A 24,636-nucleotide genomic window follows, 5' to 3' on the forward strand; every position below is an offset into this window, starting at 1 on the left:
ATCCAACACATCAGACACTCATCATGACCCAGTACCATCTACAGCAGGGTTCCCCAACTCCAGTCCTCAAGGCCCACCAACAGATCATGTTTTCAGGATTTCCTTTGTATTGCACAGGTGAAGCAATTATCACCTGGGCAATACTAAGGAAATCCTGAAAACATGACCTGTTGGTGGGCCTTGAGGACTGGAGTTGGAGAACCCTGATCTACAGGATGGAAGAAGACCGAGTGCTGAGTGTCCAGTATGTTGGGATGTTACGCTCCACACCTGGAGTTTACCTGTGCTCATACACCAGTTAGATATGAGGGCAAGAAAAGGGCAAAAAGGTCTTCAATGTTGGGACAACCTCATGCATGAACCTCTCATGTAATATCCTTACACCCCCACAAATTGTGAAAATGACGGCATCATGGTTTAAGTTTTTAAATTATTTTTGGATTATATGAATGTTTTATAGTTGTCACATTTCTCAGTGTTAGCTCATCTCTGTGATATATGTTCTGTATGACGTTCTCACAACTTGTTTTCTTTACAGACAGATGCGATGTTAGAATGCACACAGGTAAGATTGATGGGGTCCAACTACCAAACACAAAGAGGTTTTAGAGATACGAAGAATGATTTATCATACCCCTATTACGATGTGCCAAAGTCAATAAGTCGTGTGCTCCTCTTACCCCATCAAGCCCCTCCATTAAAGAGATTTCCACCCCAAATAAAAAAAGTTAATTTAAATCAATAGATCTTGGAATAATAATAATTTCCACAATTGGATGTGTTTAAATAAAATGTTCTTGTGCTGAGCTAATCTTATACATGTGCCGCTGCTGTGTATTGTATAATGGCTGTGTCTGACCGTACAGTACTGTGTCTGATCATACCACAGCTCCTGGACAGGAGGAGGATGTAAAAGAGTATACAGACAGGACAGCATTGGGTTACAGCTGACTCTCTTTGTGAGGCAAAACATTATTTCAAAGAAATGCTTATTTGTGATCCCCAAATAAATAGTATATATAGTGACCTAATAGATAGTATATACAGTGACCAGATGTATCTATATATATACAGTGGGGCAAAAAAGTATTTAGTCAGTCAGCAATAGTGCAAGTTCCACCACTTAAAAAGATGAGAGGCGTCTGTAATTTACATCATAGGTAGACCTCAACTATGGGAGACAAACTGAGAAAAAAAATCCAGAAAATCACATTGTCTGTTTTTTTTTTTTCATTTTATTTGCATATTATGGTGGAAAATAAGTATTTGGTCAGAAACAAAATTTCATCTCAATACTTTGTGATATATCCTTTGTTGGCAATGACAGAGGTCAAACGTTTACTGTAAGTCTTCACAAGGTTGCCACACACTGTTGTTGGTATGTTGGCCCATTCCTCCATGCAGATCTCCTCTAGAGCAGTGATGTTTTTGGCTTTTCGCTTGGCAACATGGACTTTCAACTCCCTCCAAAGGTTTTCTATAGGGTTGAGATCTGGAGACTGGCTAGGCCACTCCAGGACCTTGAAAATGTGATTTTCTGGATTTTTTTTTCTCAGTTTGTCTCCCATAGTTGAGGTCTACCTATGATGTAAATTACAGACACCTCTCATCTTTTTAAGTGGTGGAACTTGCACTATTGCTGACTGACTAAATACTTTTTTGCCCCACTGTATATTATATATATATATATATAATTGCCTTAAATTGTCCGTCATCCACTTCCGTCTGGATGTCCCCGAATCCCACAATCCACCACGCCGCACCAAAAGTATGCCGCTGGAATCCAGGACACCACTGGGATCCTGGCCCCTGCTTGGATCCGAGCCGCCGCTCGGATCCCAGCTGCCGCTCGGATCAAGGCCGCTGCTGCAATCACGAGGCTGTGAAAGAGGTGTAACGAGGGGGTATAACGAGAGGGGTGTAATGAGGGGGGAGTAATGAGAGGGGTGCCACCGCCGGACCCACTGCCTGACTACACGTGCCGGATCCCGCCACTGCCTGCCTACCCACCTCCGTGCAGTCACAGCTGGCAGGAAAGACCGCGGCTTGAGGCCTGTGCTGGAGATTGGGTGCGGCCACCCTCTGGTGGCGCCGCACACCATCTCCAGCACAGGCCGCAAAACACCGTCTTTCCTGCCGGTTGTGACTGCACGGAAGTGGATGGGACACCACCCCCAGCGCCACAAAGCTGCCCCCATCGTGATGTTACTGCCCTCCCGATGCGATAGCATCAGGCACACATCTAGTAGTATACATGATGACCAGATAAATAGTATACACAGTGACCAGACAAGAGATTTGGAGTACAAAATCCATAATATAGTAAAAAGACAATTTTACTATAGATCACATTAAAAAGTAGCAAAAAGTATGACAAATACATAAGAGGTAAAGGCAATGGCGCACAGTGTCTACAAGTTACACATCCACAAAAGAAATTCCAGGGATGGGAATCAAGATGCACAAATATCAATTGGAGCAAACAATGATTGGCATTTGTATATGGATAATCATATGGGTAGCATATGGGCTTGTATGTGCCCTGTCAGATAATATTAGTCCAATGCAAAAAAAAGCCAAATATAAATAGAAAAGCTCCCCAATAATTAAATTAATTGGTGTGCCATAGGAAAAGGTAGACGTGACAGTCACAGCTGCAGTGGTAAGGAATCTCCGGTGTATTATAACCCAATCAGAATGTTGTGAAACTAAACAAGGCATACACAAAAAGGAGAGAGCATCTTACCCATGGTAACCTGTGTGTGGATGTGCAAGAATGGCAGCACCAACGCGTGTTTCGCGTGGGCTTCCTCGGGGGTGCTGTGACTCCTTGTGTGCATAGACTTCATTATATAGGAGCATATGAGATAGATAATTACATCCAGGCCTGTGAGGGACAACCGGCGCATGTGCAGCTTCTGGCGCTTGCAGTGGTGTGGCAGGTCAGAGGAAATCCCTGATAACGTCAGATACCCGCAAGCATCACACTCGAACGCCGTCGGCAACACCGATGATCATCAGATCCACTGCGCATGCGTCCGACCCGAACACCATTTTTATAACGGGCAGCAATAGAGGAGAACCACCGAGATAGTATGATAGTTTAATAGGAGACAGAATCAAGGTAGTATATTCATAAAGAACCAGATGGATGGTATACACAGTGACCAGATAGATAGTGTGTATATATAGTGACAAGATTATTATTATTATTATTTATTGTTCTAGCGCCATTTATTCCATGGCGCTTTACATGTGAGGAGCGGTATACATAAAAACAAGTACAATAATCTTAAACAATACAAGTCATAACTGGTACAGGAGGAGAGAGGACCCTGCCCGCGAGGGCTCACAATCTTCAAGGGATGGGTGATAATACAGTAGGCGAGGGTAGAGCTGGTCGTGCAGCGGTTTGGTCGATCGGTGGTTACTGCAGGTTATAGGCTTGTCGGAAGAGGTGGGTCTTCAGGCCTTCTGTCCTCCCTCCCCCACTGCATCGAACTCACTCTCTGATTTTGAACCAGTCACAGAAGAAGAAGTAAGCAGGCTCCTTGCATCTTCTCGCCCAACTACTTGCACCAGTGACCCATTTCCGTCACAGCTCCTTCAGTCCCTTTCCCCTGCTGTCACCCCTCACCTAACTAAAATATTTAACCTCTCTCTCTCTTCTGGTATTTTTCCCTTCTCATTTAAGATAAATAGATAAATAGTATATATAGTGACCAGATAGCTAGTATACACAGTGATCAGATATATAGCTCCTACATACGCCACTTTAACCAGTAATCCCATAAAAGTATTATATGTACAGTATATAACAGACACACTACCTCCTTCCTTCGGCAGTACTATTCTCCCGCTGATAATACAGCCATTTATGTTTGTGCCATTGGGAAATGTCTATGATAAATAATATTGTATCATCTGGATTTTGGTGTATTTCGATAATAACACTGAATCTCTCTATATCTCATGTCTAGCTCCAGTTGAGGAGACCCCCTGTTTTGTGAGGTTGATATCTCTTCAAAATGCGGATGGTTCCTGGAATCTTAACCCTGAAATCTTCTCAATATTGGGAATATCCCAGCAGGATGTAAGCAAGAAGAATCCTGATCAGGTATCACTAATACTTATAGATGATTACTACTCTCTGCTGCATTTTTGATTAGTTTATTATATATTTTTTGTATTGGTATTTTACAACATTAATTAGAAAAGGATACAGAATATGGTAAACCTGAGATGCCAAAATAGGATGTAACTCAACTTTCTTGTGTCAGAAGTAACAACTGAGAAAATAACCAAACAAGCCTGACAGATATTGACCTTTATGTGATTCACTAAGGCTACTTTCACACATCAGGTCTTCGGCGTCAGGCGCGATCCGGCGTCGTGCCAGAGCGCCGGATCCGGCAGATATTTCATAAAACCGGATGTGACGGATCCGTTTTTCTGCCGGATCCGTCTTGTTCTTGACAGACAAAACCGGATCCGTCTCATCCGGTTCATCCGTTTTTCGATCCGTTTTTCGACGGATTACGCCGGATCTGGTTTTTAAAAACACTCCTTGTGGCCTTCCGAACGGGATTGGCTACTGGAAAACTATATATAGCGTGTTCCTACAGCCCTTCTTTGACAGGTTGTAGAGGAGAAAGTGCAGGTTGGAGAGAAGAGCAAGTTACTGGCGAAGATGGATGTTGTCATTGGAAATATTTTGAAGAATTTGGCGGATTTTACAGCGGAGGCAAATCGTTTGAGGGTGATTGTTCTGGAGAAGGAGAGAGCGAGACAGCAGCGCATCAGGCATCGTAGACGACGTTTGTGGATCCACCCCATCACAGCCAAGAGAATGACGCGTGGGGTCTATTCTACACTCTGCACGGACCTTCGACGAAACCCGGATAAATTTTTTGGATATGTTCGGATGAAAATGGAGAATTTTGATTACTTGGTGGAGAGCATTGCACACCTCATAAGAAAAGCAGACACCTATTGCCGCTTCTCTGTTTCACCCGCAGAGCGTCTGATGGTGACTTGAAGGTAAGCCACATTTATTGGATATGCTCGCATCAGAGCACACTTTCACTGCAATCTTGTTGGTGGTAGTTTGTATCTCCAAGTGTTATAGCTGAGTTTTGGTATGTAATGCTGTGATTTAAAACTAATTGATTGTTTTTTAATTCCCCACAGATTTCTTGCAACTGGGGAATCCCTTTCGTCACTGCATTTCCAGTACAGACTCGGGATTTCCAATATATCTGGAATAGTGAAGTACACATGCCGTGCACTGTGGGACTCCTTAGCTGAAGAGTTTTTACCAGAGCCCACAACAGAGAGGTGGATTGAAATTTCAGAAAAGTTTCAACAGATATGTCCGTTTCCCAACTGCTTGGGCGCTGTGGACGGGAAACATATCCGCATTGTAAAGCCAGCCGGATCAGGATTGGAATATTTCAATTACAAGAAATATTTTTCAATTGTCCTCATGGCCATCGCTGACGCGGAATACAAATTTATTGCTGTTGATATTGGGGCCTATGGCCGCTCCAATGACTCTCAAGTTTTCAAACTGTCTGCCATGGGGCGTAAACTGTATGGAAACACCTTCCAGTTCCCACCACCTAGACCGCTGCCGCAAACATCTGGTCTACCTATGCCATTTGTCTGTGTAGGGGATGAAGCCTTCCAGCTGTCAGAACACCTTTTGAAACCGTACTCTAGCAGAGGATTGACAAGAACAAAACGCATTTTTAATTACCGCCTCACAAGAGCAAGAAGAATGGTTGAATGTACCTTTGGTATTCTGACAGCCAAATGGCGGGTCCTATTGACTGCGATCAACCTCAAGACAGAAACTGTGGACGAGGTGATCAAAGCTTGCGTGGTACTCCACAATTTTGTTATCTGCAAGGAAACCATTTCCATTGAGGACACCTCTGAAGAAACCACCTTGCAAGATTACCATGACATTACCACTAGAAGTTCTGTGACGGTTTCAGTAATGAGGGACAATTTTGCACTATACTTTATGTCACCTCAAGGCAGAGTACACTGGCAGGATGACAGAGTGTGAAAGATTTGTGCCCTTAACCAAACTTGTGTACCTTCTGTACCAACAGTATATACCTTTGCCAACCAAAGTTGGCTATCTTGTCATGGTCTTACTATTTTTAGCTTTAGGCCACAGGTGTGTACCTGGTTGTGTTTTATGCAAAGTATTTCACCTTTTAACAAAAGTTGTGTACATTGTTAGGAAATCACCAACAATAAACACAACTTTTTAGGTGAAATACTTTGCTTCAAACACAACCAGGAACACAACTGTGGCAAAAAGCTAAAATTTACCCACAGTTATATACCTAGTTTTGAATACCATTTTACCTTTTAAATACCCTGTATTTAACCTTTTTGGCCGCAGAAAGAAATGACAGACAACCAGTGTAAAATAATTTAACTTTTATTGAAAAATGTGTTTTTTTAGTAAACTGTTTTTAAATTGTAATAAACTTTTTTAATAAAGCTTTGAAACCATAAAACTGGTCATTTTTATTAAAATACACACATATTATAAATCTGTGTAGTGTGGGGTGGAAATACTGCTGGATGGGCTGCGGGACACTTCGACACTGGGAGTGTGGAGAGAGGACTGGGATCGTGGTGGGGAAGGAACAGTTAGAGGTGAAGGTGTGGAAAAAGCTACAGAATGGGTGGACATGTGGGAGGCAGAAGAGGTGGTGGGCGGTGGAGTGGAGGGTTGGGCAGGGACTGTAGGAGCAGATGATGTTGATGGCAAGTTGTATGGGGAAGGAGTTTGGTATGGGGCAGGTTGCTGGAAGTGGGGAGATGTCTGGTACTGGGGAGGTTGCTGGTACTGGGGAGGTGGATGGTATGTAATAGGAGGGGGAGGATGGAAAGTGGCTGGAGGGGGTGCAGGTGGAGGAACTACTGGGGTGGGAAGAGGAGGTTGGGAGGTAACCTGCTGGAGAGCACCGTGGCATGAATGCATTACATGCATCTGCTGGGTAGGAGAGAGCGTTTCCATGCGCTCCACAACAGACCTGAAAAAGGTGTGGTTTGGCGAAGATCTTGCTTCTGAATGCATGGTTTGCAGAAGTGTCTTGACCTCCAGAATGCTGGAGTTGATCTGCTGAAAGCCTGCGGAGATTTGCTCTGACAAGACTTTTAGACAGTTCTGGAAAGATGCATTCAGATGCAAGAACTCTGGCGCATAAGTCTTTTCCTGACCCCTCTGCCGCTGCCGCCCAGTACCTGCAGGTGTACTAGAGGTGGCAGGGGCAGAAGGGTGGGGTAAAGGGAAAGCGATCTCCTCACCAGCAGCTTCATGTAATGTAGGCGGCCACGATGCTCCTGTGCTGGTGGATGGGACAGAGGGGTCGAATGTGTGGGAAGGCTGTGAAGGTGCAGATGTACCGGGGCGGTCGAAGTGTCCCTCGGTGCCGGTCTCCTCAGGGATCGCCTCAGAAGGGTCCAACCGTGCAGGCTCCCGAGTGCTGCTCACCGTGCTGTGGAATAAAGAGAAAAAAAAACAATTAAAAAAGTGACATGGCATGGCCCTGGCTGAAAAAAACTTGTTACATCTAAACATTTTTTTTTCACATGTGGTTGTGTAATATTTACCTTCTGGTGACCATTGTATCCCGGAGGAACGACAGGGCTTGTGCGTACTTGTACTTGCTCCTGCGTCCTCCAGATCCACTCGGGGCCCGCATCTCTTTATTGAACTCCTTCTTGAAACGATCCCTCACAGACCGCCACCGCTTCACAATTCTGTCCCCTGAAACGAGAAAGGAGTGGTTAGTATACAACATCAGTGTTTCCCAAACTCCAGTCCTCATGGTCCCCAGGGGTCATGTTTTCAGGATTTCCATAGTAAATAGAAATCGTGAACACATGATCCGTGGGGACCACGAGGACTGTTGTTCGGGAAACACTGGTTTACATCAAGCAACCGGTACTGTATATACTTACGCTCTTTAATCTGGGCCCGAGCATCGAGGTCCTCCCAGCGGTCCACAAGGAGCGAACAGATTTCCTCCCAGAGTCGTCGGGTAACGAACAGGTCAGCGTGGCGGTGGTCAGCCATATTCCATGACGAGATCGATGAGGTGGTCCACATCAATCCCTCCATCCTCACCGTCAGAGTCGGGAGCACGCTGTGAAGGCTGTTAAAGAAAAAGACAAAAATAACATAATTAGCCTCCACAAAAGAAATGAAATAAAAAGTGCAAAAAAACAAAGCAAAAATATTTATACTTACACACTGGTGACCGCCGCTTTGCTGTCGCCGACGACCCTGGGAGGCACAGCGAGGACCTCTTGGCCGAGCACCAGATTGGGAAGACTAGAGAAGAAAACAAAAAATGTTATGTCTTTGGATGTAGGCATTTGTTTGCTGTGTGTGGTCTGCAGAACATTGTTTTCTATGTGTTGTGTGTAGTGTGATGTTGTGTTTCTGCGTTTGATGCAAAAAACTTACCAATTGTGAGCCCACTCCAGGTGTCTGTCCACCCCTTCCTTCTTCTTCTGGGAGCTCCTCTTCATCTTGTGATTCCTGTTTTGAAATAAAAGGCAATGAATAGACATATATTACAGAGATGATGGATTTTGGAAATAAAAACTTACCGTCAAACGCTGACGATGCGAGGGAGGGCTCCCAGAAGAAGATGTGCTGTCCTCTTGCTGGCCAGACTCCATGCCTGTGGGTGGTGTTACAGCTGCTGCCAGTGCTGCTGCTGCTTCATCTCTTGGGCGGCTGTTGAATAAAGAGAAACAAAGGGCCAATGAATATCTTGATATTCCATGGCCCTAGTTTGGAGGAATGGGGGATTTGATAATTACCGTCTCTCATCTGCTGCTGGACTCCCCTCCTCAGCATGTTCCATTTGCTGCTCCATTTGGCGTGGTGGTGCTGATGGTGCTGCAGTGGTCTCCTGCCTTCTCCTGCGCCTGGTTGCTGTCTTGGGTGGCATGTTGGGTGTGGCTGAGGGTCCCACTGTCTTGCTTTTATATATGTGTCTTGTGGGCAGAGCTACTGAGCATGCTCAGACCGAAAAAACCGGATCCGGATCCGGCGCATTGCGGCGCTCATAGGCTTTCATTGTGTGAAAAAGCCGGACGCGCCGGATCCGGCGTGTCCGGCTTTTTCGCCGGAGACAAAAAACGTTACAGTAGCCGTTTTTTCCAGACGCCGGATTGAGACACATTGCCGGATCCGGCGAAAACCGGATGAAACGCATGGCCATCCGGCGCAAATGCAAGTCAATGGGGGGGGAAACCGGATCCGGAATTGCATTTCGCCAGATCCGGTTTTTGTCAAAAGCGCCGGATCGCGCCTGACGGCGAAAACCTGATGTGTGAAAGAGGCCTAACTGATTATCAAGTCCCATATAATGTAGGAACTGGTTAGTAATGAATGGTAAGAAGCCCTAGGAAAGAAGAGAGAGGAAAAAGGACAGAAAAGGAGAGGGACGGGGGAGGTGTAAAGCATACATGTTAGTAATAACATCAGAGAATAGGCCTGGGCAGCCATGAGATGGATGTAGACACATGTGATCGTAAACTAGATCCAGTAGAGATTTTTCTTGACAGAGGTTGTTAAATGATCCATTCATATAATCTATTGAGGTATGTTTGGCAGAGTGGAGAGCTTTTAGACACACACATTAGTGGCATTTAAAACGATGAAAAAGGGAGTTATGTGATGGTGAAATTCATGGATAATGACATCACTCTTTGCACTGTATAGAGAGCGGGGAAAGCATCTAAGACTTCAGGAAGGGCAGATCATACTGGAGTGAAGATAGAGAAGAAAGCAGAAACACTGCAGGATGAGAGGAAGGTGTAGATCAAAATGGCTTTATATTACTAATGAGAAAAAGGAAAAGGAGATTTTTGTGTACTCACCGTAAAATCTCTTTCTCTTAGCCTTTAATTGGGGGACACAGAACCGTGGGTGTTATGCTGCTGTCCACTAGGAGGCGACACTATGCATAATCTGAAAAAGATTAACTTTGTCCCCTCCTCTGCAGTATACACCCCTGGACGACGTCAGCCTTCTCCAGTTTTGTGCTAAAGCATTAGGAATATACCAGAAACATAACCATGCCTGCAAGAAGGCTACTATAAACGAGCTCAAACAACAATATGAGAACCCAACCGTAACAACGGCCCGCAAGGGCAACAGGGTGGGAGCTGTGTCCCCCAATTAAAGGCTAAGAGAAAGAGATTTTACGGTGAGTACACAAAAATCTCCTTTACTCTGTCGCCTAATTGGGGGACACAGAACCGTGGGACGTCCCAAAGCAGTCCCTGGGTGGGAAGCAGTGGACGAATATTGTGCTGACAGTCCCCTAGATTTGGGGTACTGCCGCCTGCAGGATCCGTCTACCCAGGCTCGCATCCGCTGAGGACTGGGTATGCACTCTGTAGTGTTTTGTAAATGTGTGGAGGCTAGTCCAAGTGCCTGCCTTACACACTTGTTGTGCCGAGGCTTGATGCCGAATGGCCCAAGAGGCCCCTACCTCCCGCGTAGATTGTGCCATGATACCGGCCGGAAGAGGAGAATTGTTAAGGCGGTAAGCCTCTTGAATGGTGGACTTGATCCACCTAGCAAGGGTTGCTTTGGAAGCCGGTAGGCCCTTGCGAACGCCCTCTGGAAGAAGGAAAAGTGAATCAGACTTCCGGAAGGGAGCAGTCCTAGATACGTAAATACGCAATGCCCTGACAAGGTCAAGCGTATGCAGAGCCTTCTCCACTCTGTACGGAGAACCACTTTGTCCTGATGGAAAACCAGGAAGAGTTGTCTGCAGGAAAGTGCTGAAAGTTCGGACACCCTGCGTAGCGAGGTGATTGCCACCAGAAAAACCACCTTCTGTGATAGAAGGCGGAGTGAGACCTCTTTAAGGGGTTCGAAAGGAGGTGTCTGCAATGCTGTCAGGACCATGTTGAGGTCCCACGTCTCCAATGGATGTTTGTAGGGGGAACCAATCGGGAAACCCCTTGGAGAAAAGTCCTCACTTGCGGCTTGTTAGCAATACGCCTCTGAAAGAGCACTGAGAGCGCTGACACCTGGCTCTTAAGCGAGCCCAGGGATAGCCTGGCATCCAGGCCTGACTGAAGGAAACCAAGGACCTTTGGAAGAGAGTAGGGGAGTGGGATCTGTCTGCGAGATTCGCACCATGTGAAGAAAACCTTCCAGGTACCATAGTAAATCCTGGCTGAAGCTGGCTTTCGAGCCCTGATCATGGTTTTAACGACGTCCGGTGAAAAACCTGCTTGGGTCAAAACCCAGGTCTCAATGGCCACGCCGTCAAATTGAGAGCCCCTGAGTTCTGGTGGAAGAACGGGCCTTGTGACAGAAGGTCGGGACGTGTGGGGAGACCCCAGGGGGCGTCTGCTGTGAGTTGCACGACGTCGGCGTACCATGTATGCCTGGGCCAGTCTGGCGCGATCAGAATGGTGGGAACTCCCTCTTGTTTGATCTTCCTCAGGACTCTGGAGATCAGGGGGAGGGGTGGAAAAATGTACAAAAGCTGGAACTGGGTCCAGTCCTAAACCAGGACATCTGCTCCGAGCGACCGCAGATCGCGCGTCCTGGCCATGAAATTGGGAACCTTGGCATTGAGATGGGATGCCATTAGATCCACGTCCGGGGTCCCCCAGCGATGGCAGATCTGACGAAAAATTTCGGGTTGGAGAGACCTCTCCCCCGAGTCCATTCCTTGTCTGCTGAGATAGTCGGCTTCCCAGTTGTCCACACCCTGAATGTGGACTGTAGAGAGTACCGACCTCGCATCCTCCGCCCAGTGTAGGATACGTGTTACTTCGTTCATCGCCTGGATGCTGCGGGTCCCGCCTTGATGGTTCACATACACCACCGCCGTGACATTGTCCGACTGCACTCTGATATGAGAGTCTGCTAGCAAGTGATGAAAGGCTTTCAATGCCAGGAAGATGGCCCAAATTTCCAGGATGTTGATGGGCATGTTCGCTTCCATTGGTGACCACTTGCCTTGCGCTCTGTGATGTAGGTGCACCGCGCCCCAACCCGTCAGGCTTGCATCGGTGGTCAAAACCTTCCATTGACCTAAGAGAAAGGATTTTCCCCTTTAAAGCGAGGTTGGCTTGAGCCACCAGTGCAGGGACCTCCTGGTTTTTGATGATAACCGGAACTCCCTGTCGAGGGAGAACGGATTCCTGTCCCAGGACTTGAGGATGGCCAGTTGAAGGGGTCTGAGGTGAAACTGGGCAAATGGTACCGCCTCCATTGCTGCTGCCATCCTGCCGAGTACTCTCATGGCATACCGGAGAGATCGGGGGGACTTGCGGAGGAGAGTGCGAACTCCCAAACGGAGGGCTAGTGCCTTGTCCCTGGGGAGGATCACCAGACCCCTGGAGGTGTCGAATAGCATCCCTAGGAAGGCCAGAGACTGACTCGGGGTAGTCGATGACTTCTGTAAATTGACTAACCATCCCAGGCGACTCAGAGTGTCAATTGTGATTGAGACGTTGACCTCGCAGTCCTTGAAGGTGGGGGCCTTGATGAGAAGGTCGTCCAGGTATGGAACGACTACTATGCCTCTGGAGTGTAGAACGTCCATGGTATCTGCCATGACCTTTGTAAATGTTCTGGGTGCCGTGGCGAGTCCGAACGGGAGGTCCACAAACTGGTAATGGTCTTGGTTGATTGCGAATCTGAGGAATCTCTGATGGGCGGGAGCAATTGGTATATGCAGGTATGCTTCCTGTATGTCTATGGAGGCGAGATATTCTCCTTTCTGCATGGACGCAACGATTGTCCGGAGGGACTCGAACATACTTGTTGAGTTGCTTGAGGTCTAGTATGGGTCGGACGCTGCCTCCTTTCTTGGGCACCACGAACAGATTGGAGTAGAACCCTCGGAAGCGCTCGTCTGCTGGAACTGGTACTATAACTCCTGCTTGAAGGAAGAAAAAACCGCTTGATGGAAGGCTCGAGCATTGAGTGGAGGTTTTGGATGAATGGAGAGAAAGAACCTGTTCGGTGGGCTGGTAGTAAACTCGATCTTGTATCCTGAAGCCACTATTTCCTTGACCCACCTGTCTTCTGTAATAGGCAGCCAGACCTGCTGAAAGAATAGCAGTCGTCCGCCTACAAGTGGGGTGTCTTCCGGAGGCCATGAGTCATGATGAGGGGAAAGTCTGAGCTTTTCCTCCCTTTGATTTCGCCTGGCTTGCTTTTGACTGCCAGTTCCTGTCCTGCCTCTGTGCCGCCCGTGTGTTGTCTCTACGGGGGAGCGGTTACGATTTTGTGCTGGGCGCGAGACGGACCAGCCTGAAGAATTCCGAAAGGATCGGAAGCGAGATTGATTACGTCTTTTAAACGTGCGTATTGGTTTTAGTTGAGGGAGAGAAGTACTTTTACCCCCGGTAGCATTGGATATCATTGTATCCAGCTTTTCACCGAAAAGACGCCCACTGAAGTACAGGAGATTTGTTAGAGACTTTTTTGAGGCCGCATCCGCCTTCCATTCTCTCAGCCAGAGAATACGCCGAATCGTGATGGCGTTTGATGCTATTCCCGCTACCCCTCTTGCAGAATCCAATGCTGCCTGGACCATGTAATCTGCCACTACTGCAATTTGCACCGCCTGGTCCGCCAGCTGAGGATTTGAAGCTTGGAGGCCCTGTTGCAATAGTTTGCCCAGGCCATAATGGCCTTGGCTGCCCAAACTGAAGCAAACGCGGGAGCCAAAGAGGCACCTGCCGCTTCGAAGATTGAACGAGCCATGCGTTCTACCTGTCTGTCTGCTGCGTCCTTGAGGGTTGAGCTGTCCGGCAGTGAGAGAAGCGTTTGTGCTGATAGCCTAGAGACTGGGGGTCCACTTCAGGTGGATCTGTCCATGCCTTAGTGTCCTTCTGTGGGAAGGGGTACTTTGCTTCTAAGTATTTGCGATTAGCAAATTTTTTCTCAGGCTGCGAAAAATGCTTATAAAGTATTTTTTGAAATTCCGGGTGATTAGGGAAGACCTTAGATGGTTTCTGATCACTCTCGAAGGAAATCTTGTGTTCTGGTGCTTCCGGGGTTGGATCAGAAATGTCCAGCACCCGAAGGATGGAGGAGATTATATCCTCAACTAGCACCGTATTGCTAGGGGGACAAGGGAGCAGAGCATTCTCTGTTTCGTTATCTGAGTTAGTCACATATGCCCTCCGAGTCTTGCGCATCGCTAAGGAGCTCCCTAGCGGGCGAACTAGGGCTAAGGTGTTCTGTGGTCTGGGATCGTTGTGGAGATCCACATTGTCTTTCTCTATCAGGGGACGGTCTAGGTGACCTGGAGCCACTGTGTCTCTCCCTGGAGGGGGACGACCTAGTGCTATGTGTAGACGCAGATGAACGCGACCTTTACGCAGTAGCGTTGGTAGGGACTTCATGGGGTTCTGATCCAGTGTTTTGGGTACAGTCCCGGCAGTGCGGGTATATGCTGCTGCTGGGGAGAGTAACCTTGCAGCCTGTGCAGACTGCATAAAAGCAGTCTTGTCTGGTCCTCTTTTTTGAGCCTGACATAGTGCCCAGAGGCTGATTAGCAGAGGTCCTACAGGGGTATCTGCGCAGAGGAGAAGAATAGGGGAGCGTTATAGGTTATATGAACTCACAGCTGAGTACAGAGAACCCAGCTGTGATCTTACCCCACGGGTGCGCCCCCTAGGTCCAGCGCCGATAAATCCCAGTCCTGTGCCCCCCAGACCCCGCTGTGCTGCCTTCAGCTATGTCTTCTGGTGCAGTAAGATGGCCACCGGAATTCTGAGGTGGAGGGGGAAAGGGGCGGAGAGCTGAAAAGGGCGCGCAGAGCTATGTAAAAGCGCGCCCTTCCTGTCTCGATCCGCCCCTTCTATGACACTGCAGAGTGTCATTTTCGTCATCCGGGGGCGGGCATAGGGCGGCGGCTTCGGCTAGGCCGAAGCCGCAGCCTAAATTTGAGATCTCATGCCCAGCAGGGCTCCAGGACGGCGCGGTTGCCCATGGGGGGATTGGATTTAACCCAGACCCCCCCCTCGAAATGAAAAGGAAGGCTAGCGGTGTGGTCTGAACGCGCACTGGGCCCTGTGGAGTGTCCCTTTGAGGCGCTGTGCAGCTGGTGCTGCTGCAGAGACAGGGCGCAGGGAGTCCGGTCTCTGACAAGTGCTATGCCTTGCTGCATCTCCCCCGGTCCCAACAGGAGCCCGCAGCTGGACTGGGGTCCCTGGGCTTCTAAGCGTCCGAATGGTGCCTGGTACAGGCCCTACCTGAGGTGTCTCAACCTAATACCCCCAGAGGGGGATTAGGGAGGGTGCTGCCGTCACCGTCAAGGGGCTTCGTCGTCAGCTCAACCTCAATCCAGAGCTAAAAGGAACTGAGGAGGGAGGGGGGGGTTCTCAACTTCGAACCAGTACCTGAAGGACTGGGGAAGGAGTGACATGGGGAATAGCATCCTCGACCTCAACCGGGTACCCCTAATAGGGGACCAAGGAGGGAGCCATGCCGAGAGTCTCGCTGGAGACCCGCTTTTCTTCATCTGTAGTCCGTTGGAAAAAAATCCAGGAAGAAAAAAAAAAAGGACGGAGTAAAAGTCCTAGGTGTGCCTCCTTGCGACACTAAGCAAAAACTGGAGAAGGCTGACGCCGTCCAGGGGTGTATACTGCAGAGGAGGGGCCAAAGTTAATCTTTTTCAGATTATGCATAGTGTCGCCTCCTAGTGGACAGCAGCATAACACCCACAGTTCTGTGTCCCCCAATTAGGCGACAGAGTAATACTTACTTGAGAAAATTCTGATGCATGTATACGGGCTGCTTTGACTACCTGAGTATTCACCATCCGTTCCCCACATGTCCTTATACTGTGATCACCAGTGATGTAACTCTTATATGTATGTAGTTGTGCTAAGTTATCATCTTACGATGGCTGCAGTTTTGCTGAAGTCACAGCTCTTACGTGCTGAGTGTTGGATGGGCTCGGAGTTAGGAGTAAGACTGGATTATAAGTGGAGGGGCTGAGGATGCCTCATGTCAGACTGTAGCCGGCTAGTGAGTTAATATCAGGTAATACAGCATGCGGGTCGCATATCGCATATGACATAGTGCTGCTGTCCATAGCTATCCACATTAGAGGTCCGAGTCTGAGAAAGGCGCGTATTGTAGGGTCGAAAAATCACATTTTATGGATTTCCTTATAAATGAAATATTAATCTGATTGCAAATTTGGAATGCCGAGTACATTACATTACTAAAAATAAGGCACTCACCCACCGGAGATCTGGCGCCGCCTCTCCATCACTGCCCCTGGTCTTTGTTGACAGGCCCCAGGTGACATAATGACTATAGCGCATGTGACCCCTGCAGTCGATCACTGGGCTCAGCAGTGAGGCCAGTTTAGTTACTGCAAAACCTCTGAGCCCAGTGACTGGCTGCAGCCGTCATATGTGCCGAGTCATGATGTCATCGCTGCAGCAAGTCAAAGACTGAGTGAAGAGACGGTGTTAAACAATTTCTGGCAATTATAGCTATTTTAATATGGTATAAAAAAATTAGAAAAATATTTTTAAAAATGCCTGTGTGAAAAAATGATTCCTTTGGGCCTATATTCTGCTTTTTCTAAGCCCCACAATGCAGCACTCCCGGTCATTGCACTACACTACAGGACTTACCCATCCAGTCTACTTCACAGGCTCGGGGCAGTCAGACTCCTGCTACATGATGGACACTCGTTCCTCCCAATCTGAAACTCAGCTCAGCCCTCACCAGACCCACTCAGGCTGGTTTCACACTTGCGTTTTTTTTTGCGGGATTTTAGCGCTAAAAAACGCATGCGTTTTTTTTTCCTATACTTTGCATGGGATGCGCTTATGTGCGCATACACACGCGTTTGTATGCGTTTTTGCGCGCATGCGTTTTTTTGCGGTATGCGCTCGGGCGCACAAAATGCATCCTGTTGCATTTTTTGGGCGTCCGACTTGCCTCAAAAAAACGCATGCGCGCACAATGCGTTTTTTTACAGCAAGACACCCATTATAAGGCTATGGGTGCGCATATGTGCGCATTGGCATGCTTATGTATGCGTTTTTTTGCACATGCGTTTTTTTTTTGTTAACCATGGAATTTAGGGGTTTGGGTTAGAGTTAGGGTTAGTTAAGGGGGTTTAGGGTCAGGGTTAGGGTCAGGGTTAGGGTTAGTTAGGGTTTAGGGTTTGGGTTAGGGTTAAGTATGGTTTGGTTAAGGGTTAGGGTCAGGGTTAGGGTCAGGGTTAGGGTTAGTAAAGTCATGGTTTGGGTTAGTGTGAGGGGCCACCTAATGTTTGGAAAAAACGCAAACGGGGTAAAAACGCACTAAAAATGTATACAAACGCATAAAAACGCTGCGTTTTTTTCATGCATGCTCATAAAAATGCTTGAAAAAAACGCAGCAGTTGTATGCTTTTGTATGCGTTTTTTCAATGCGTTTTTTTGCGGGAAAAACGCACTGCAAAAAAAAGCAAGTGTGAAATTAGCCTCACAGTGGGGAAAAAAAGTATTTAGTCAGTCAGCAATAGTGCAAGTTCCACCACTTAAAAAGATGAGAGGCGTCTGTAATTTACATCATAGGTAGACCTCAACTATGGGAGACAAACTGAGAAAAAAAAATCCAGAAAATCACATTGTCTGTTTTTTTTTTTCATTTTATTTGCATATTATGGTGGAAAATAAGTATTTGGTCAGAAACAAAATTTCATCTCAATACTTTGTGATATATCCTTTGTTGGCAATGACAGAGGTCAAACGTTTTCTGTAAGTCTTCACAAGGTTGGCACACACTGTTGTTGGTATGTTGGCCCATTCCTCCATGCAGATCTCCTCTAGAGCAGTGATGTTTTTGGCTTTTCGCTTGGCAACACGGACTTTCAACTCCCTCCAAAGGTTTTCTATAGGGTTGAGATCTGGAGACTGGCTAGGCCACTCCAGGACCTTGAAATGCTTCTTACGAAGCCACTCCTTCGTTGCCCTGGCGGTGTGCTTTGGATCATTGTCATGTTGAAAGACCCAGCCACGTTTCATCTTCAATGCCCTTGCTGATGGAAGGAGGTTTGCACTCAAAATCTCACGATACATGGCCCCATTCATTCTTTCATGTACCCGGATCAGTCGTCCTGGCCCCTTTGCAGAGAAACAGCCCCAAAGCATGATGTTTCCACCACCATGCTTTACAGTAGGTATGGTGTTTGATGGATGCAACTCCGTATTCTTTTTCCTACAAACACGACAAGTTGTGTTTCTACCAAACAGTTCCAGTTTGGTTTCATCAGACCATAGGACATTCTCCCAAAACTCCTCTGGATCATCCAAATGCTCTCTAGCAAACTTCAGACGGGCCCGGACATGTACAGGCTTAAGCAGTGGGACACGTCTGGCACTGCAGGATCTGAGTCCATGGTGGCGTAGTGTGTTACTTATGGTAGGCCTTGTTACATTGGTCCCAGCTCTCTGCAGTTCATTCACTAGGTCCCCCCACGTGGTTCTGGGATTTTTGCTCACCGTTCTTGTGATCATTCTGACCCCACGGGGTGGGATTTTGCGTGGAGCACCAGATCGAGGGAGATTATCAGTGGTCTTGTATGTCTTCCATTTTCTAATTATTGCTCCCACAGTTGATTTCTTCACTCCAAGCTGATTGGTTATTGCAGATTCAGTCTTCCCAGCCTGGTGCAGGGCTACAATTTTGTTTCTGGTGTCCTTTGACAGCTCTTTGGTCTTCACCATAGTGGAGTTTGGAGTCAGACTGTTTGAGGGTGTGCACAGGTGTCTTTTTATACTGATAACAAGTTTAAACAGGTGCCATTACTACAGGTAATGAGTGGAGGAAAGAGGAGACTCTTAAAGAAGAAGTTACAGGTCTGTGAGAGCCAGAAATCTTGATTGCTTGTTTCTGACCAAATACTTATTTTCCACCATAATATGCAAATAAAATGAAAAAAAAACAGACAATGTGATTTTCTGGATTTTTTTTTCTCAGTTTGTCTCCCATAGTTGAGGTCTACCTATGATGTAAATTACAGACGCCTCTCATCTTTTTAAGTGGTGGAACTTGCACTATTGCTGCCTGACTAAATACTTTTTTCCCCACTGTATATATTCTCCAGCTGAGACTCTCCCCCAGCCTATGTACCTTTGCTCCCTTCTGGACTGACGTATGCCACAGCCACCACAGCTCTAGCAGACTGTCTCCCTCCCAGCCTCAGCCCAGACTGCTTCAGCTAGATAGTCTGCCCCTTCTCAGACCACTACTCCAAAGCAGAGAGGATTCCTCTGTAACTTACCATCTTCTCCAAATATTTGTTCCCCAGGCCTTGTCGGGCAGCACCGATGCAGAACGTCTCTCCTATGGATCCTCAAAGGCACTGTGCTATGGGTCACTGTGTATTGTTTGTGTGGGCTCCACATTACCCCAGCCTACAGCCCACAGACACCACACTGATGGACAAATGCAGGTCTGTCGGTGTCATGGACTGACATCTGGTTGCCCGGGCACCACACGTGGTGTAGCCATATCTCTTCCGCTTTGCACCAAATTACTCTCTTGCTAATTCTCTTTTTTATTTTTGGGGGCGTCCTTCAGTTTAACGGTCATTTCCTGCCAATTGATCCCGTGAATAATATATTCCATTTTAATATTTTTAATTTTAATATTTTTATCATTACTAGACCAAGGACCCCTCAGTGTGGGCGACAGTCCTGGCAGTGATCTGGCTTCATTCCACTTGTCTGGAGCAGAGAGAGGAATGGGAATTACTGGAGGGAAAAGCCATCTCATGGCTTAAGGCCAAAGCAGGTAATATCTCAGAAACCCATTGATAATTATGTGTTTATGTAGAGCTAAAGATGCTGAATGTTAAAAAGCGAGCATGAGGCTTTTACTTTTTCTTTATCCATTTTTGTTTTTGTTTTTTATGCATTTTTTGCCTTTTTATGCATTTTTGGTGCAGATTTGAGTCAGTGATTCTTATACATTTTTTGGTGAAAAAAACACTGGAATTCTGCATATGAAAACTCAGTTGCATTTTTTAGTTTCCCCATAGAAGCCAATGGGTAAAGAGGCACTAAAACACACTGTTCAACTATTACCACACAGTGGGCATGAATTTTCTATGTGGCAACATGGTCTAAGAGTCTATTGACATTTGCCTCCGATTCAGTTTACTTACCATAAATCACCCAATAAAGGAATTAACATGGTTTTCTAGTCGGGACATAGCGGTGACCTATACTGCAATATCAGATTGGTGGAGGTCTGACACTTGGTACCCCTGATGAGTTGTTACCAGCTCCGGCGGTGGCCAGATGTACACAGATTGAATGGAGCTTTAATGACCTGCTGCATTCAGAGTGTAGCAGCTGCTGCTGAGTGCAGCAAAGCACCTCCTCTTAAAAAGGATAGGAGCTGTTCTGCAGAACCCGGCAGCGGCTGCTACATGTTCAATAGGGCTGCATTTTGCTGCTGTGTTCAGTGTGTGGCTGCTTGTATCAGACGATCGGTAGGGATGTCAGGCGTTAGATCACCACTGGTCCGATATTGATGATCTAAGGTAACCTATAGGACATCAATATGTACTGATTGGACAACCTCTTAAGTTTATACCGAGCCCACAAGGTACGTTTTACAAATAAAAAATTAGGTTATGTTTTATAAATAAAGAAATCGGTAACATTACTGAGACTGTCTAACATTTATTCAGTGCTGACGTGGACTAGACGTTCCTAAAATTTACCATATGTTGTCGGACCATGTAGACACATAGGTCTCGGGATTAAAATTTTAATCATTACTTCTTACAAACTTGCTTCCTTTTTTTTATTTTAGATGCACAGGAGCTACAGATGAGTGAGTTTTCAGCAAAATGTCCTCAGGGAGAATTTATTTCTTTCTTTTTGTACATATAAGCCTATGGAGGCAGAAATACTGATCCATGTTAGAACACTTCCCGTTAGGTCGGGGTCACACTTGCGAGTGTGATGCGAGAAACTCGCACAAGTCTCACGCATCAATACCCGGCACTGCCGAAGGCACTCGGGACCGGAGTGTGCGGCTGCATAGAAATACATGCATCCACAGACTCCGGTCCCGGGTGCCAGGTATTGATGCGAGAGACTTGCGCGAGTTTCTCGCATCACACTTACAAGTGTGACCCTGACCTTAAGGGGGTTTTACACATAGCGATATCGCTAGCGATATTGCTATAACGTCACCGATTTTGTGACGTTATAGCGATATCGCTAGCAATATCGCTATGTGTGATACTTACCTCCGACCGGCTCCTCCGCTGGTTATCGCTGATCGCGCGAGAATGTCCGGCTCCATTTCTCGTCGTCAGCTTCCTGCTGGGGCTTCCTGCTGTGACGACGAGCGACGCATGGAGGCGGGCGGGAGGACGCAGGATCGCTGTGTGTGAAAGGTGAGTATCGTGCGCTGCGTCGCTGCTGCATCGCTGTGAGATCTTTCTGTGTGAAACCTCACTAGCGACCACTTAGCGATGCACCAGCGATCCTGACCGGGTCGGATCGCTGGTGCATTGCTAAATGTAAAAGGGCCTTTACACTGATTTCTGGCTGTATAATGCCACGTTCCTGCAGTGACTGTACAGGCTCCTGCTAGGATCAGTCAGCTGTTATAGATCTATTGCTATCTGCTATTGCTATCTGGTCCTCACCAGGGAATTCTTTCTATATTCCCAGGTTCGTCCCTGGATCAGTTTGTCAGAGCCGGGAATGAGCTGCTGAAATCCTCTGTGGATCCTAAAGTGTTCAGCCTGTGAGATGGAAGAATAAAGATGGAGGAAGCTTCTCCTCCTTCATCCTGGGATGTCGCCGTCCTCCAGAACGTTGCTGCTTCTCGGCTTTAGTTTGAGCTCAGTTTGCTGATATCCCTGTGCCTTATTACTCTGCGTATAGAACACAAACCAAAGATACAAAGGTTTAGTCTAAAGTATAATCTTCTAGTTATATTCTTATTACACAGAAGCTTCAATATCCGCATGTGATTGAAATGTAAAGAGCAACTCCACCTAAATGTTCAGATCGATGGGAAAAGTCCTTTAACACATAAGGGGGTAGAAGGGCAGTGCAAAAAAACACTCCATATCTGCACCCTAGAACTGCTAAATAAATAAATTGGTATTTTTATCACACTTTTGCATCAATTAGAAGTCAAGAAATCTACAAAACAAAACATGGTATAGTACTTCAAAAATTAGGTCCAAGACTCCATAAGTTATCTATGATATTGCAGCACATCTCTATTTGTGGTGCAGTTATTTTTTAAGTAGGCAGCCATGTTTTTCTAATTCTTTACTACTCCATTGACCTTAGAGGCCTCCTTCAGACATCTGATTTTTTTCTCACATGTGAAAGCAAGCAGATTTTTGTGTTTAGTCATTGTCCATTTTTTAGGAAAGTTGCTGAAAGACCCGGTCTGTAAGGCGCAAGGTGCCACCTGAGGAAGACGGATCTATTCCGTTGAAACGCATTGTGGACTCTTTTAAATTCCAATTGTTTCTTTGAAAAATGAAGAATTTTCTGCATCAATAGAATCCTGTCCTTTGTGCCCTGCAGACCGGGTCTTTCAGCAACTTTCCTATAATTGCTCCTCTTTTGAGGCACCCGGCTGGCGCAGCATTGGATCCCCATCTGCATACCAATACCCACGCATAGCTGGCGCTCCTACAGACCGTCCCATTTGACGTTCTTGCATTGTCCATTTTTTGTCATATGACAAAAGACAAAATTGCAAATCTTCTCCTTCCCATTATAGTGTTAAAAATGGACGGCACACAGATTGCACATGGATGACATTCATGTGCCATCTGTGGTTTTCATGGACCCTTAGACTTGAATGGCTCATTTTGATCTCTTACTCGTATCCAAAACAGACATGTCTCCGTGATTTTTTGTGGACACACAGAGCTCAGAAAAAAATGGACATGTGAATAGCACCATGGGCTACAATGGGTAAAAACATGGACAGAACACGTATGTAAATAATGGATTTCTGAATGAGACCTAAGGTGCATTTAGACAAACATCCCTGTGATCAATCACCAGACAAACGAGCGCTCATCGGGTGGATTTACCGGCATAAAAATCGTCATTAGGGCTCCTTCAGACATCCATGATCATCGGTCCGATCTCGTATTACTATGCTTGCACTGGCTGTGCATTTCATGACCCCGAGCGAGACAACTTCATTATTTCTATGAGGCTGTCATGATCGGGAGACACACGGTCATTCTGCACATTGTGATCCGAGATTGGACAGATGATCACAGACGTCTGAAAGAGCCCTTATTTGCAGCAAATCCCAACGCGTCAGCAGATAAGTTGCCAAATACGATAATGCTCTACGGGGCCAGGATGATAGTATTAACGATGTTCTCATCAATATTCATCAGCCTTTCTAAACAGGCCAGTAAATGAGCACTGATTGGCTTGTATATAATCAATCCGCCTGTCGAAATGCGCCTTTCTAATTTTACGTACACCCCTTGAGGCAAGGTGGGGCATCAATCATTCTCTAGTTTGTGTCCTCCACCCAGGATAAGAGATATCCATTCTCATTAGTTGGTGGTGGAACAAAAGTGAGAATGTCTCTTGAGTAGAGTTGGTGAGAGTTTGTTCACATGCTCCAATCCATCCTCCACAACAATGGTGTGTGGCCAATGTAATGGGTGAAAGAGTATGGCTTCTTATCTGTCAGCAGCCACAGCTTTTCTTTTGATTAGCCAGCAAAGCACGACATTATTGTTGCAATTTGATGTACATGTGACGTCTTGCCAGACCGGCTAATCAATGAGCTGCGGAAGTAAGCAGGTAAGAGTTGTCATTCCCTCCCGCCTCTTGTTGTGGCCGATGGAATGGAAATCAATTTCCACCAACTCCAGTCTTGAGCATCCCAAAAGTTCTCCTTCTTTGGTTTTGCGGCCATCTAGTGCCATCCATGTATCATAGAGTGTGGAGTTTTTAGAGATGGGTGGCATTGCTCTATATTAGAATCTGTTTATAATCCACTGACCATCCAACATTAGGTCAACTATGGTGAGAAGGAACAACATCTAAGCAGAGAACCTCCCAGAATTAACAACCTCAGTGTATTCTGTAGGGATTACTAGTGAAGATTGTTGACTCTATGTTCTTGTTGTTCTCGGTTGTTTTAATATGTGATTCTTTGTAACCTTATCGAATGGATTGTTGCATTGTTCTGCACCATTTTTTTCTATAATCCTCATTAAACTGCAGTTATCGGTCAGTTCTTGGTGTCCAGGTCATCTGTGTCCATGGCGGGAACATAATATCTATCAGTTGTGACATGAAGCTTGTGAGTCCAGAAAGCAAATTCTCAAACAGATGAAACCATTCACCCATACTAAGTATACAAAAGGCTGAGTACGGAAGAGATCCATAGTATTAAAAATTATTTTTTATTTAAAACATAATTGAAAAATGGTAAAAAAAAAAAAAAAGAAGAATGTCCTATAGGGGGCGCTAAAGTGGCCAACCAAAGGTGAACAATGTATACAATCCAAAAGAATATGTAGCAATGTATGGACAGGGTGTTCCAAAAATCTGAGTACTGTGACC

At 46.4% G+C, this 24,636-nt stretch overlaps 1 protein-coding gene across 2 annotated transcripts in view; it reads left to right on the forward strand.

The window, feature by feature from the left end:
- VWA5A (von Willebrand factor A domain containing 5A) overlaps nucleotides 1-24,304 on the forward strand; it is a 163,308-nt gene extending 139,004 nt beyond the window's left edge. For both annotated transcript variants that reach the window (XM_073553120.1, XM_073553121.1), the window contains 4 exons: nucleotides 539-565; nucleotides 3,981-4,117; nucleotides 19,711-19,837; nucleotides 21,739-24,304. In XM_073553120.1, coding sequence (XP_073409221.1) covers nucleotides 539-565; nucleotides 3,981-4,117; nucleotides 19,711-19,837; nucleotides 21,739-21,818 — 371 coding nt within the window. In that variant the 3' untranslated portion in view covers nucleotides 21,819-24,304. The remainder of the gene's footprint in view (nucleotides 1-538; nucleotides 566-3,980; nucleotides 4,118-19,710; nucleotides 19,838-21,738) is intronic.
- Nucleotides 24,305-24,636: the final 332 nt, after the last annotated feature.

This window comes from Dendrobates tinctorius, unplaced genomic scaffold (genome assembly GCF_039654945.1).
Source record: "Dendrobates tinctorius isolate UK_male_01 unplaced genomic scaffold, ASM3965494v1 ptg000197l, whole genome shotgun sequence".
Lineage (NCBI taxonomy): Eukaryota > Metazoa > Chordata > Amphibia > Anura > Dendrobatidae > Dendrobates > Dendrobates tinctorius.